Source organism: Cicer arietinum, chromosome 4, assembly GCF_000331145.2.
Source record: "Cicer arietinum cultivar CDC Frontier isolate Library 1 chromosome 4, Cicar.CDCFrontier_v2.0, whole genome shotgun sequence".
Taxonomy (NCBI): Eukaryota; Viridiplantae; Streptophyta; class Magnoliopsida; order Fabales; family Fabaceae; genus Cicer; species Cicer arietinum.
In genome coordinates this window covers 60,326,628-60,339,100 of record NC_021163.2, presented here as the reverse complement: position 1 = coordinate 60,339,100, position 12,473 = coordinate 60,326,628, and the positions used below count along the sequence as shown (strand labels likewise).

The following is a 12,473-nucleotide window of genomic DNA, read 5'->3' as shown; positions in this document are numbered from 1 at the left end:
TACTTATGACGAGTACTTATTTCTTTTCAAATTAAGATAAAAATAACAGCCAAAAATTATCTTAATTGAAATTATTGAATTTTAAAATAAAAATCAACTTTATATATCGATAAAAATTAAAGTTTAAAACTACGTATAGATATTAACTATAATACTACACCCGTCTTTAAATATAAATTGTATTGTAAAATTATTTTTGATTAAAAAAATTGTAGTATAATTAATATATTCATTTTATATAAAAAATTAAAATATCATTTTTATATTAATATATTCGGTATGATTTTTCATATTAAAAAATAAATAATATTAATTAAGATTGTATTTGAAAAAAGGTTAAAAAATTACTTTTACAATTTTTTTTATCAATTGTTGTTTTTAATTATGGACATGACCAAAGACCAAACTATCGTCGTTTTCTGCAACAACGTCGCATCAAATCGGCCGTTAGATCAGAATCTAATCCATCCCCCAAACTCGTTCTTCACGCCACACTTAACCAACCTCATTAACCATGGTAAAGTTACCCAACTCAACTTCGTTAATCACGATAACACCCTTCCCCTCTTTCATCCTTTCCCATTAAACGCTATAAAACCAGCCTCAAATACTCGCTAGGTTTGCCGAACCAGCTCCTCGACGGGACCTAGTATAAAAAGAAGAAAACATTTTCATAATTCCCTTTATACCCTCATTAATCTTCAATGGCTTCTTCATCATCAAGAGCGAAACCTAATAATAAACCTTCTAGTAACTTCTATTCTTATTCCACATCAAACGCACCGTTTTCGTCTCAATCACCAAACTTCGCTTCTTCCACAACCGCTTCCACTTTCTTCAATAAACCACACGCTCACACTAACAACCATCACCACCGATCGGCATCACCCACACGTGTCAACTTAACCACCGGTTCAGTTTCGAATTTCCGGTTTTCAATCGATCATCGGTCCATATCTCCAAACCGAACCGTTCCAAGCCACGTCATCAGCCAGAAGAATCACCACCACAACCACAACTCAATCCAGAAGAAGACATGTATGTGTTCGCCGACGACGCATCCTGGTTCGTTCCGGTGTAGTCTCCACAAAAACAGCGGTTCAAATTCGATCCATCATTCCGATTCGTATCCGTCAAACCGGCTTAACATGCGTAGATCGGCGATGAAGAATTCCCTGGTGAGAATCGGAGGAGTTGAAGGCGAGTGGGTGAAACGAGCATTGACCGCTTTGATTCGTCCTTCTTCGCATCAGCAGAAGAGGAGATCGGCGTTTGAATCTAGACCGAGTCGTCTCTCCGTCATGTCCAAGGCTGATGAATGAGGAACAAGATCTGTGAAATATTTTGTTTCCTCTTCTATTTACAGGTTCGATTTTGCCGCGCAACTGTTCCTGAAGAAATTGCTACTCCGCCGCCGGCATTAGAAATCGAAGAAGCAGCGCCTCCGACATTCACAATCGGAGTACCAGCGCCGCCGGCATTCATTATCGGAGAAGCAGCGCCTCCGGAGCGATCGATAATTCCGACATAGATCTGTGATACTGGATAATTTTGTACATGAAATTTGCTATGGAATATTGAAGGAGAATTTTGGACAGTTTAATTTTTGTGAATGGAAATTTAATTAGAAAAAAGAAACTTAAATTGAATCGAAATTACATTTCGGATTAATTTGATTTGCGACGTGATTCTAATCATCTAAACTCAAATGAACAAGTGGTGGATCAAGTTGCGTTGTTGACGATTATGTTATACTTGCCGTGGTTTCCGTTTCCGTCGTTTGTTACGTCGAATTGCGGTTTCGTTGCCGCCGTGAACTCTCCGTTATCGTTGGTCCATATGCTTTGCGTTTGGTGCAAGGTATATTTTATTGTTCCTTTTATTTATTTTATTTTATTTTCGTTTAATTTAATTTAATTTGTTTAATTGTAGTTTGATATTGCAGGTGTTTGGTGCAGGGAGTTATCACAACAGATTCCATTATTAAAATAAGGAGATGGAATTTACATTTGACCCCTTCTTCCCTCCTATGGAACGGATGGAAATGAAAAACTTCGGACTAGAATCTTAAAAATTGAATTTTATAAACAAAAAGAATCATAAAAATGGAATGGAACTGAGTGACCAAGTACTAAGCTGTAAATTGACAAATACTGAGTATACTGCTATAAAAACTATAAATTGGGAACTCATTATGGCAACTTTTTACATGGGACATAGACAGCTAGCTCCAACATGATTTGCGACCTGAATAATTAACACTTGCTAATTGCTATGATTCTTATTTGCGGCAACCTGGGCGGGAAAAATGATGGACACTACAGCAAAAACTTGTACACTATTCCTAAGTGGACCAAAGATGATGTTTTGACACTTGGGTAGTCATTCGTGTGTTGTGTAGTGGTATATGAAAATACACCTAGACGTTCTTCAAAATAGTATGAAACTGAACAGAGTGAGAGGCATTGGAATAGTAATGTTGTACCTTGTGCTTTTGTTGGAACAACATAGATATGGGAGTTGGGAAGAGTATGCAAATATGACTATTACTAGCATTGAGAGAGCAACAACATATGTGATGATGTGTTTTTCATCTATTGGGATAAAGATTCAGCGATAACAGACGTTAAGGGTGCGTACATAAGATTGAGTTTTTAGTCTGTTTCTGAGTGAACTTTAACTAGTAAAACCTAATTTAGAACACACATCATATTTTATTTAAAATTTGTAGAGGTTTGACTCTTGTGTGAAATATGGATATGGAAGTTTAGATTTTGGAGGCATGTAGCGATGTGATTTCCATAACTATGTAACTTGGTCGCCCAGTCTTCCATCAACAAATGAGTATATGAGCAAAATAATTAAGTCTCTTTTACTACAATCTAGATAAAATATGACGTTGAATGAGAGATTTTAACGAAGTCTTTCCTCATGAAAAAACAAGGCATACGACATGTTAATAGAGTGAGCACAAACTTATTTAAATAGTCTTTAAATAGAAATGAACTTATGGATTTTGAGTTTAAAGGGTGGAAGTTCACATGAGCTAGCAACCCTAAAAATGGTTTGTCAATAAAGAAAACATGAACAAGGTTCTTGCAAATTGGAATTGACGGAATCTCTTTTCCAATGCTACGGTTATACCAATATTTCCTCTAATCATTCCTCACATGTGATTGCTCTAAGCTCAAAAGTTAAAGATTAAATGTGAAGCATTGTAGTCTTAAAACGAGGCTTTGTAGCAAAACATTCAAACATAGTTGATCTAGTAGTGCATGGAATGCTTATCTAGAGGCTTTGTGATCTTTAGTGGTTAAGAGTGAGGTCCCTCTCTTTATGGCACTCCAAAAATTTAAAGAGAATGTATGTGGTGATAGCTAATCTTAAACACTAGTTGACTTCCCTTCAAGACTATCCTTACAACATGTTAACTAGGATGAAGTTAAAGTTATTAGGGCAAAATTGATGAGTTGTGGAAACATGAGAAAATGTATTGGAGCCAAATAGCTAAAATTAAATGGCTTAATTGTGGATATCGGAATTCTAAATTATTGAATGCCATTACTATCCAAAGAAGGGATGAAGACAAGCTCATTAGAATTAATGATGATAATGGTCACTGTGTGGAAGGTCAAACTCACGCGACAAAGGCAGTGATGGATCACTGCGTGACAGTGTTTTCGTTTGATGGAACTTATGCATTTCACATGTGTATGAATAATCTCGCTTGTTTGGTCTCCGTTGATAAGAATATGAGTCTCACCCTATCTGTCTTGGATGACAAAGTCAAGGACGTTGTCTTTAGCTTGGGTTCTCATAAAGCTCATGGCCCTAACGAGATGAATGATATGTTTTACAAGTAAAACTAATATATAATTAGTTCAGATGTGTGTAGTGTTATTCTTACTTTCTTCATTTCAGGTGATCTTTCATCTGAAGTAAATTACGAACTATCGACTGTTATAACTTTATTTATAAGGTTATTGTAAAGGTTATGGTCGTATGTCTTTAAAGGTTTATGAATAACCTCATCTATCTAAACTAAAGTGTCTTTGTTGGGGGGCATGATCCAATATTATTCTACGATGGCTCGTGGGATGTTCTAAAAAATCAAGAAAATTAACCAAATTGAAAAAAAAGTGTGACTTGAATACAAGACTTGCTAATTCAAAATGTTGATTTTGAGTTGGATTTAGAGTGCGTGGTGGATTCTGATGTGTATAACTACATTGTAGTTAGAGGAAGTCGAATACGGTGAATTTCAATGCAATTAACAAAGATGTGTTGGAGAGTCCACATCTCAACTCAAAACCTTACAATATTAGGTTTATGAGTCATTCTCCTTATATATCAAATATTTCCTCCATTCCTAGTTAATGCGGGACTAACCACTCATAATTGAATTCCAACAAATCTCCCCTCAATTATGAGTTCCCACCACTAGAGTTGATCCACTTGATCCAAGTCCTTTTTGCTCCACCACCAAGCCAAACCAGACTTTGATACCACTTGTTGGGGAATCCGGAGGAGCACGACATCCGAAATGAGCTAAACATAAATGATTCTTAAGAGACTTAGACACCACATCTCAACCTCCGGACTCTCCAACAAGATGTAACTACTTTAAAAAGCAATTAACAAAGATGCAACTAATTTAAAAATATTAACATGATAGTTAATTACTAAATTTTATTGACTTTTAATTTTTTTTTAACTAATTTTGATTGTTTTTCTTAAAAAAAAAAGAAGCTAAATATGAAAGTAATTTATTAGTGCAGACAAAATCCCGAAGAAATATGGTGATTTTTCATGAACTACGGCCGTAGCTTCTAAAGGTGAGTTAGAGTTATTTAGAAAGAAAATAACATTTAAAACTCGAGTTTCCTTTCCTATATCTGAGTTTGTTTAAGTTAAGCCCAGCTAAACAAACGCTAGCTCAATTTTACCATGTCTTTCTTTTCCACTCTCAGAAGATCCATCTCACCCCTCACCCAACATTTTCCAATCCAACGGTTCCAGATCCCTCACTCCTCCTGCCGTTCTTCGCCGTCGATACTCAACTATCGGAAAGGTTTTTTTGCCGCCATCGTCGCTGGCACGAGTCTAGGGTTTCTTCTCTACACTGACTTTGACTCAAATCTCTTTCAAAGTTCAATCTCTTCATTCGTTGACTTGTCAACACCGAATTCTTCTGACAACCAAAAACGACGTCGTTTTTCACCTTCATCGTTCTTTACCAAATTCTCCCTTCCAGAAACTTCTGGTACCTTTTCTTTTCGAGGTAAATTTCTCTCCCGCAATTTTATTTATTTTAAATTTAAAAAAGTTGATTCGATTGGTGTATTGCAGATACGTACAGGAGAAAGGTTTTCTTCAATTATGAGAAGCGCATACGGTTGCGAAGTCCTCCCGAAAAGGTGTCTTTCCAAATCAATATCATCATCACCTAGTTGTTGTACTTGTATGACTAGATTTTAGAAATATTGTGTGTTTAATTGTAATAGATATATCTATATCTATGTTTAGTAATTAATTTGTGACGTAATAATCTTCCTCTACATGAACTAAGGTTATGGCTAATTTGAAGTGAATAATTCAATTTAGAGAGAAAGCTTATGAACTAAGGATCCGGTTAATCTAAAGTAAATAATTCAATTTAGTGAATAATTTTATTTGTCCCAATTACATTCTCACAAGTGCTTATGCTAAATTGCTAATAGATAAGTTCAAATAAGCTAGTTCAAACAGATCCAAGTTCGAACATGACAAATATACATATGCATCCCAAACATAATAAGAATATGTATTTATAACCCTTGCACTCATCTATTAACATAGTTGGTTAGGCCCAGGACATATAATTAAACAATTTTTTCATAAAGCTATGACAATTTTCCCTTTCTTGTATGTATGTTTGTAGCTGAAGAGGGAAGTTGTGGCATTGTAGGGAACTATGTAATTCCTTCCCCTTTTTCTATACCAAAGCAATACGATGAATTTATGGGCTTGTTTGTAAGAAAGAAAAACCAAAACCAAAACTTTGCATTACATTGAAACTGATGGTTTCTCTTAGTTCCTTTTTGAAGTACGATTTGTACATTGACAATCTTTACTTTTTTCATTGAGGTGTTTGAATACTTTGCATCTCATCGTACACCAGAAGGAGAAGTACTCATGGTACCAGAAGATCTAATGAGGGCAGTAGTTCCTGTTTTCCCTCCATCTGAATCTCACCTTGTTAGAGGTGGATATTTTAGAGGAGAAAGAAGCCCTGGCCATTTACGCTGCTCTCCTTCAGATTTTTTTATGCTCTTTGATGTAAACGGTGATGGACATATATCTTTTAAAGAGTGAGTTGACTATATTCTCTCTAATCATCGTGTTCTCTATTCATATTTTTTCTTTTCTTTTTGTGTCTGTGGTGTAGCAGTAGCGGGTATTACATGTCTATTTTGTGCTGTTCAGTTTTTTTTTCTTTCGGTTTTGTTACGAAGGACATCCTAGTCCTGGTGTGGGAAATGGGCTAGGGTAGAGTTGAGGCAAAGCAGCCTAAGTAGGATCTGGTTCTAGGACCGAGCAGTCCGCAAATGGACCTGCTGATACTTTATCTAAGGCTAATTTTGTTCTCCTTCCCACTTTCTCTTCATCAGGACTTACGTCTGTTTGTGTCCATAATTCCCTTATTTTTCTTTGAAACAGGTATATCTTTTTTGTAACACTACTCAGCATCCCAGAATCAAGCTTTTCTGTGGCATTTAAAATGTTTGACGTGGACAATAATGGGTGCGTGCTCATGGCACTTCTTTGGAATTGTAGTATTGCTCACTGTTTGAAATTTAAGTTTGAGTGGTGAAATCTCACTTTGTTTAAGAATGAGTTAAATGAAAAGTAGGGTCGAAGGAAAATGACGTATCTGGTTCAAAGTTTAGGCTAGATACATCCATTTTCTTTGACCTACTTTTGCTTATATTTGAGACCGGAGGGAGTATGTTAAAAAATAGATCTATATACTTAATTCCTCGAGGTTTTGGGAAAAATTGTGGTGTCAAAATTGTTCCTTTTATAGGGAAATAACTCGGGAAGAATTCAAGAAAGTGATGGCATTGATGCGATCTCATCATCGACAAGGTGTTCAACACAGGGATGGACTGCGAACTGGTCTAAAAGTGAACGATTCTGTGGAAAATGGAGGGCTGTTGGAATACTTTTTTGGTAAAGACGGAAAGGGTTGCCTCCAACTTGATAAATTCGTACAATTTATGAGAGACTTGCATGATGAAGTAAGTACTAGTTGTTCCATTCTCACCATATGTCATTATGGGTTTGATTGATTTTATTTTATTAATAATTATATGTTGAGGGATTAGGCAGCTTTGCTCCACTGAAGTTTCCACCCTCTCTCTGGTGTTTTGCTCTTATGTTAAGGAGGATTCTTTATCTTCCAAATGCACTGTAAGCTCTTCTCATTGTCATATTGAATTCCTTCTTTTATCTAAAGAAGAAAACAAGATATGGGGAATGACGAAACCAAATTCTACTTTGTGTTTTCTGGTGTTATGGGATAAAAGATAATGGTAAATATCGTTGCTTGTCATGCTCATGCCTGCTCAACATTTTTTCTATGCCAAACTTTAGTTAAGCAATGAAATCATAGGCCTGTAATGTATATCTATATCTATTTAGGGGTTAATTCTGTAAAAATTGGGCCTCACACACTGCAGCTACAACAACAATTTGACAATTTTGATACTTGTGTACATAAAAAACCATTTCTTTTATTTTGAGATATGATTAATGTTGTGGCTGTTGTGACCTGTGATAGTGGCATTAGAACTAAGAAAACCTGTATTCACTTCTATATACAATCTATTATTCTAATTATAACAACATAAGAACTATTATAATATTATTGTTTGCAGTTAAGTTTTAGCCGTATTAAGTACAAAAGGAAGCATCTAGATGAATTCTTTGGAATTACATTTGACAGTTATGGTAGTTTCACGTGTAGGCTTGGTAGGACATCTTTTAGATCTATTTTGATGTTTTTGAAAAGGTAAGGCGAGGAAAAGTATAATGGAAATGATTAGAAGTCTGCATGATGCCTGTTACACGTGGTTTTGATTTAGCAAGTAGCCTACACACCTTAACATACTTTAACATTGGTTGGTCCATTCTTTAAAAGTCATCATACTCTTTAAAAATTGATCTATTTACGAGTCAATTAAATTTTTAGTAAATGAACAAATATTAAATAGTGTGTTACGAAAAGTGGGTTGCTAGTATTTTTTCGTGTGTGAATTAGAATTCCTACTATAATTTTTGGATTTGGTTCCTCTAAAGTGAACAACTTACTTTAGAGAATAAAATGAGTAATGTTAACCATTGATCATGATCATCAAATGAATGGTTGTTATTTTGTGCACATGCATGACCAATCATAGGTGGTTATAATATCAACAATTGATCCACTCACTTCACCAAGTTTTCACTTTAGAGGAGCCAAATCCATAATTTTTATATGGATATAAGATTATTCTTTCGATTTGATCTATAAATATCATTTCTACAGTGGCCTCAAGTGAGTATCTATGAAAACTGATGTACAATATTTAATTATTTATGTAGGTTTTGAGGCTGGAGTTTGATCATTATGACTACAAATCTCGAAAATCAATTTCAGCCAAGGACTTTGCACTTTCCATGGTTGCTTCTGCCGACATTAGTCATCTAGGCAAGTTGCTTGAACGGGTTGATGAATTAAACAATGATTCACGCTTTAAGGATGTACAAATCACATTTGAGGACTTCAAAAACTTTGCGGAGCTACGGAAGAAGTTATTTCCATTATCATTAGCCCTTTTCAGTTTTGGAAAAGTAAATGGCCTGTTGACTAGAGATGATTTTCAGCGAGCAGCATCACATGTATGACATTTATCTTTGTTTTTACAGCATCACATGTATGACATTTATCTTTGTTTTTATGCTTAAAGTTTGTGATGTTTAGGGGTTAACTGCTATATCCTTTACTCCGAGGATTCCTTGGTGATGGAAAAAGAAATTGCTACCTTTATTGAGCACCATGTAGTCCAAACCTTTCTGGTCATAGTATTGGATCCGACTTCTACATATCGGGTTTTTTACACACATGATCGTCTCTGCACAGTATTATATACTACTTCTTTCTATCCTTTTTATAAGAGACAATGTGGTTATAATTTGGTCAACAAAAGTTGATGCATTTGATCACTTACATCAACTTTTGTTGACCAAGTTATAACCCAATTGTCTCTTATAAAAAAAATCGGAGGTAGTATTATTTCTCTTCTCTTAAAGTCAAAGATCGTTAATCTATTCATCATGAGTAGACACATTTCTTTGGAGAACAAGGTGTTTATGTAATATAATGTTAATAACAATTGTTCTGTGATCTTCCTTTTAGAATTTATATGCTGTGGAGTGTGGTCTTTGTCTTAGTTGTAAAGATTAGGAGGATTGTTAACTTATACTCTGAAGAGTGCCATTGGTCGTTGTTAGAGTTTCATATGATTCACTGTTCTACACTCGAGCACCTATAAAGATGGTCTACACGTTTTTGGCCATTCTTACATGCATGAATGTTTTTGGCCCCCTCATGAACTTATTGCACGCTCCGCCACTGAGTGTGAACCTGAGATTGAACAACTGTTTTCTGATTCTGTTTCCTTCATTTATGTAGATTTAGATTATATGGCCATAACAGCAAATTCTTATGTTTGTTTCATTTTCAGGTGTGCGGCTTATCTCTCTCTGACAATGTGGTTGAGATTGTTTTTCATTTGTTTGATACAAATCAAGACGGAAACCTAAGTACAAATGAGTTTGTTAGAGTGCTACACAAGCGAGAAAAAGACATTGTACAACCTGTGGAGTCAGGGATGTTGGGTTTTTTGTCTTGCTGCCGGAACTGTACAGAAAACATCTCACCTTCTCGGTTGTTTTTGGGATAGGTAAAGTTACTTCCACATCCATTTTAACCAGAAATGACTTATTTGGAAGGGAGATAAATGAAAAGGAAAAAGGTAGAAGGGGGTGATAATTGGTCCAAAAGTTTCAGTAAAACTTATTTATTTATTTGATGCTAACAAAGGCTTTCTTAATATCACACCTCAGTTTGTAACTGTTGAAAAACAAAAGTTGGGCACACAAATAATTCAGTTGTTGATAACTTAGAAATAGTAGCAAACATGTGTTGTAAAATCAATGTGTATGCCACTGAGGTGGTCCTCTCCTCGTGGCTTTGAGGGTTGACATGTCTGACAGTTGTAACTTGTAACTACTTTGCCATGTAAAAATAGTGATCGTTTCCAGCTTTGTAACCAACCGTACCATTTGTTATGTTCAATGAAATTTACTTTTGGAATATTTCATCTGTAGCAGATTTACTCTATTAGTTATCAATCAATGCCGACAGCTCTTTTGTTTGTTGTCTTAGCCCCCAATTTCCAAGGAAGAAAAGATTTTGTTAATTTAGAGTTCAGAATAAGTAAAGTCTAATAAGGGATTTTTTATTTGCAATGTCCTATGTAGTCTGTATGTTTTACGTATAGCCTATGGGAACGGGATATTACTTTCAAAGACATTTTTGTGAGTAAAACATGTTACTTATAATCTTAATTAAAAATTAGTGGATATGCATTGTTTGCAATCTTTGTATGTCACAAGTATTGAACTTACATTTTTAAATTCCAATTCTATCTTGCAGAGTGTAGAGGGCAGTATATTACATCACATATAGTAAAGCAAAAAAAAAAAAGAGTATACACAGGATAAAAAAAATTGAAAAAAATATTACAGAAACTAATCATGCTAAATTTTTGTAAGGACTTAGTGTCTTTTGGCAACATTAATAAGTTAATCTTTAGTTTATTGGATTACCTTATAAGATTGTTTGATTAAATGAAATTTGATTGATAACCAAACTTAATTTTACATTTTCTTCTATTTTTAACTTTTTTTTTTTAGTTTTATTATTTTTTTAATTTTATAAAACAAATTAACTATCCCTTCAATCACGTCAAATTGCTCACACGTTAGCTAACTTATCTCTTCCTGTAGTGTTAAAAAATTATGCCATTACAGCTCTTGCTGTTATCGTACATGTTGGATTTTTATTTTTATTTTTTATGGTAGCAACTAAAGAAATACCACTCCTACAACAATACAATAAGTACCACTCATATTTGCTAATTGCTATCGTTACCAATTATGTATCTCTCCATATGAAATCATTCAGATAACGTTGTTTTTTTCTATATTAAATCAAACCATTGTGTAGTACTTTTAAGTCTCGAAGAGTATTACCATTTTTATACATAAATTTAAAATATTTACCATTTATAAATATGTTGTACAAAAGAAATATATTTTGTATTTACAAAATTTAAATTTATTAAATACTTATAACTTATTACCTTTTTCAGTTACAAGTTATGTTATGTGTTAACTACTGTTACTTTGATGAGAATTTGAATTCATACTCCCGAAAAATAGATCCTTGGTTGAAATTCATAGAACCTTATATGAATTAAAAAAACAAAAACATTCCGCGTATTAAAAGCAATGATTAGAAGACAGTGAACAAAGATTGAGCCAGAAGGGAATATCCGTAAAGAAGTCCATCCAGCGTTTTTCCCATTTTGGTGTGTCGTTTGGTGCATTCCTCCCAAATTTCCTCCATAAGCATAACAAAAGCACTTATTTCATTTTATTTTTAGCCACTCCATTTTTCATTCCATCCACGTTGACTCCAACAAAAACAAACCCTAGCTACCCAGCCACGAATCAAATCATCTTCTCATATCATATCATATCATATTTATTACAAATATAATTTTATTGTAAGTTTCTAATTCTCTCCCACTCAGTTCATTCATTTCGTCCTAATATTGCACTTTTTTCTTACTTTTCCATTTTCATTTAATCGTAAGTTCATCAAATTAATTTCTCTCTGATTATTTAATTTTGAAATTGATTGATTCAGATATCGATGGGGAAACCAGCAGGGAAAAAGAGGGATCATGAATCACCAAAATCAACGACCCCGACCAACAAAAAGGGTTACGAGCGTTCTTCATCATCAAAAGCCTTAGATGACGACACAGCAATGTTCATCAACATGTCACAAGAGCTCAAAGAAGAAGGTAATAAACTTTTCTTCCAAAAAAAAGACCATGAAGGCGCTATGTTAAAGTACGAAAAAGCCCTCAAACTCCTCCCCAAAAACCACATCGATGTTGCACACCTTCACACAAACATGGCCATGTGTTATATGCAATTGGGCCTTGGCGAGTTCCCTCGCGCAATTAACGAGTGCAATCTTGCTTTGCAAGTTTCGCCTCGGTATAGCAAGGCTCTTTTGAAGAGAGCAAAGTGTTATGAATCCTTGAATCGGTTGGATTTGGCTATGAGAGATGTTAGGGTTGTTTTGAATGCCG

At 34.6% G+C, this 12,473-nt stretch overlaps 3 protein-coding genes across 5 annotated transcripts in view; all 3 read left to right on the top strand.

Annotated features, from left to right (window-relative positions):
- Nucleotides 1-605: 605 nt before the first annotated feature.
- On the top strand, nt 606-1,681 carry LOC101491982 (uncharacterized). The gene has a single exon (XM_027334138.2). It carries the CDS (start codon nt 705-707, stop codon nt 1,320-1,322), a length of 618 nt encoding a protein of 205 aa, XP_027189939.1. The 5' UTR covers nt 606-704; the 3' UTR covers nt 1,323-1,681.
- Nucleotides 1,682-4,804: 3,123 nt separating this feature from the next.
- On the top strand, nt 4,805-10,401 carry LOC101491451 (calcium uptake protein, mitochondrial). Of its 3 annotated transcripts, none has more exons than XM_073367080.1 (7): nt 4,805-5,281; nt 5,350-5,417; nt 6,127-6,350; nt 6,700-6,783; nt 7,067-7,280; nt 8,626-8,957; nt 9,768-9,955. In XM_073367080.1, exons 1-6 carry the CDS (start codon nt 4,948-4,950, stop codon nt 8,926-8,928), a joined length of 1,227 nt encoding a protein of 408 aa, XP_073223181.1. In that variant the 5' UTR covers nt 4,805-4,947; the 3' UTR covers nt 8,929-8,957; nt 9,768-9,955. The 3 variants fall into 3 exon arrangements, with proteins under 3 accessions (XP_073223181.1, XP_004498756.1, XP_004498755.1); XM_004498699.4 differs by having other exon boundaries at nt 4,813-5,263; nt 8,626-8,922; nt 9,768-10,401; XM_004498698.4 differs by having other exon boundaries at nt 4,814-5,281; nt 8,626-8,922; nt 9,768-10,401.
- Nucleotides 10,402-11,598: 1,197 nt separating this feature from the next.
- The window catches only part of LOC101499892 (protein PHOX1), a 3,878-nt gene continuing 3,003 nt past the window's right edge, over nt 11,599-12,473 (top strand). The window contains exons 1-2 of the mRNA XM_073367458.1: nt 11,599-11,876; nt 12,020-12,473. Of these exons, the coding sequence (XP_073223559.1) occupies nt 12,026-12,473 (448 nt within the window). The 5' untranslated portion in view covers nt 11,599-11,876; nt 12,020-12,025. The remainder of the gene's footprint in view (nt 11,877-12,019) is intronic.

Coding starts and splice junctions, on each gene's coding strand:
- LOC101491982 (XM_027334138.2), top strand. CDS start 705: ATGGCTTCTTCATCATCAAGAGCGAAACCTAATAATAAACCTTCTAGT.
- LOC101491451 (XM_004498698.4), top strand. CDS start 4,948: ATGTCTTTCTTTTCCACTCTCAGAAGATCCATCTCACCCCTCACCCAA. Junction 7,281..8,625: donor TGAGAGACTTGCATGATGAA/GTAAGTACTAGT, acceptor TTATTTATGTAG/GTTTTGAGGCTGGAGTTTGA. Junction 8,923..9,767: donor TTCAGCGAGCAGCATCACAT/GTATGACATTTA, acceptor TTTCATTTTCAG/GTGTGCGGCTTATCTCTCTC.